Source organism: Electrophorus electricus, unplaced genomic scaffold (genome assembly GCF_041902795.1).
Source record: "Electrophorus electricus isolate QZ-2024a unplaced genomic scaffold, ASM4190279v1 Scaffold434, whole genome shotgun sequence".
In the NCBI taxonomy this organism is placed as follows: Eukaryota; Metazoa; Chordata; class Actinopteri; order Gymnotiformes; family Gymnotidae; genus Electrophorus; species Electrophorus electricus.
The window spans coordinates 1-2,500 of NW_027658729.1; the positions used below are offsets into that span (position 1 = coordinate 1).

The 2,500-nt window shown below is 45.4% G+C and overlaps 1 protein-coding gene across 2 annotated transcripts in view; it reads left to right on the top strand.

Annotated features, from left to right (window-relative positions):
- The first annotated feature begins 1,241 nt into the window (after positions 1-1,241).
- The window catches only part of LOC145656016 (proteolipid protein DM beta-like), a 9,939-nt gene continuing 8,680 nt past the window's right edge, over positions 1,242-2,500 (top strand). Inside the window, exon 1 of one of the 2 annotated variants that reach the window (XM_081709475.1) lies at positions 1,242-1,458. In XM_081709475.1, coding sequence (XP_081565601.1) covers positions 1,276-1,458 — 183 coding nt within the window. In that variant the 5' untranslated portion in view covers positions 1,242-1,275. The remainder of the gene's footprint in view (positions 1,459-2,500) is intronic. The other variant, XM_081709474.1, reaches the window with a different exon arrangement.

Sequence of the window (2,500 nt, forward strand, 5' to 3'; positions counted from 1 at the left end):
AGGATGATGTCACAAAAGTTTGCAAAGAGTGACTGAGCCCTGTGGATGCAGTGAGCTTCCTGACCCATCCCAGACACTTTAGATGAGTATTCTATAGATGTGCTGATCCATAATGTTTCTAAAAGCTATGCAGGTCTTTGACCATATCATGTTAGGAGTTCATCATTGTGTTTCAAAAATGATTGATTTTAATAACTTAATAATTTAATTTCAGTCACAGTACAGGACAGTCTAATCTCAATATTTTATCCATATGGTTCAGTCCCACATTCACCTTTGTTTGCTCATAATTAATGTTCACGTTTTGGGGTGAACTGGTTGTGGCTGTTGTGGAGCGACTGAGAGCAGAAGTGTAGACAAGCTAAATGGCCCACAGATAAAAACGTTCGGCGCAGCCTCCTTTTGTCGGCCTCCACGTTTATAAAGGGAAAAGTGTGTCTTTCCTTAGTAAAAATAAACATATGGACATGGCTCGTCCTGAGCAATCCCTCAGTAGGGCTGAGAGCTCAGCCGGCTAGTCGACCCGTTTGGCCCGAGCGACGTGGTTTCTCTGGCCAGTGCTGTGACTCCTCAGAGCGAGGCTAGCGCTGGCTAACGTCGTCACTCCTTTGTCAGGTTTTTTAGGAGGCCACGTCACCTGTAGTCATCACCTCAGCCTGCCAATGTGTGACATTCTTTTTTTTTAGTTAGTCTTAAGACAACTTTTAACCATTCACCAGCACCTTTGACCAGTTAGGCAAAAATAGAGCGGAAGACACCTGCGCCCGAGCATTACCCGGCCAGCGATGGAGAGAGGGAGAAAGAGAGCAAAATGCAGGTACTGAAAGGGAGAGCGATGTGGGAAAGTGAGTGATGAACTGGGGATAGAAGGAGAAAGGGAGAATGAGAATGAAAGACTGAAAGAGACTGAGAGGAAGGGGAATGGAAGCGATAGAGGTGTGGATTAGGTTGGAGAGATGGGGATGGTGCGGTAGAGAGAGACAGAAAGAGATGTGTGTCATACGCTGGCACGGTAACTGCAAAACTCGAGGCAGTGAGATTCCGTTAGTAGCCGGTTCTGTACCTGCTCCGTGTACGTCACGCCCACAAGCCCCTGCAGAAGGAAACGCAGCAAAGGGAGACTCGAGAGGTGAGGAAACGGAGCACCTGAGTTTAGTGTGACTCAGCATTGCATCGCTTTTTTCTCAGGGTTCTGCGGTGCAGGTGCTCATCATCGCCGCAGTGATTGGTCATTGTGCTAAACCTCACCCATGTGCGAGGGTTAGCTGAGTGTAAATGGTGTGTCCTGCTTCCTCCGGCAGAATCGACATCCTGAAGTACGTGATCTATGGGGTAGCGGCAGCATTTTTCGTGTATGGAATCCTTCTGATGGTGGAGGGCTTCTTCACCACTGGTGCCATCCGCGACCTCTATGGGGACTTCAAGATCACCACCTGCGGCCGCTGTGTGAGCGCCTGGGTAAGAGACAATGTGTCTGTGTGAGTGGGCTTCTACGGCCTCTACCACCGACCTCAGCCACGGGGGGGGTCTGTATTCTGTATGGGTTCAGTAACAGCCTCACTATAAACAGTAACAGTCTCACTGTAAACACTAACAGCCTAACTAAAAAGACTAATGGCCTCGCTATACCCATTAGCTGCCTCACTATAAACACCAATAAACTCCCTGTAAATACTAACAGCCTCACTATCACCATTAGAAGCTTCATTATAAACACTGCCATCCTCACTATAAACACAAATAGTCCTCATTTAAACACTTACAGCTTCACATCCTCCCTGTAAACACATGTAGCTCTAATGTAATCACATACAGCTTCACTGTAAACACTTGTAGCCCTACTGTAAACGCTTACATGCTCCCTGTAAATGCATTGTTGGCCTCAGCATTAAAACCCTTTCATTCAGACCACAGTATCTCAGGACTGAAATGACCTCTACTTAAGCAGGTACTTTGCCTTGATTCACTGTCTCTAAATACTGTAGGCTGCATAGTTCATATACTGAGAAATCGATGTATGTATTCTTGCTAACCGCTAAAAAGGCTTTTGGGTTACACGTAAGGAGCTCAGTGTATCGACCACTGTGCTTATGAACTTCTGGTCTCTTGGCTTAATGGAGTGGTACTGCTAATGGGCTGTCATATGACGGTGTGCCACTGATTGAAAACGTCTTTGATAAATTACTGTTCTGATTCTCTCACTCACTTCCTCAATCATCTTATTCTTTCTGTCATCTTCTTCTTCCTCTCTCTCTCTCTCTCTCTCTCTCTCTCTCTCTCTCTCAATAAGCAATGCAACTAGCTATCTAATGGTGCCACATGGCTAGCTGGCCACTCTCACTAAGTGATCACCCAGTTGAATGTAAATATCACAAAAATAAAATGGGCAAGAGCTTCAGAATGGTCCCACAAATTATGCTGATCACAAAGTAATCGGCAAATCAACAAATTCTTTTTCTGTTACTATTTTATGTGGAATATCTAGATCAATAGATGATCT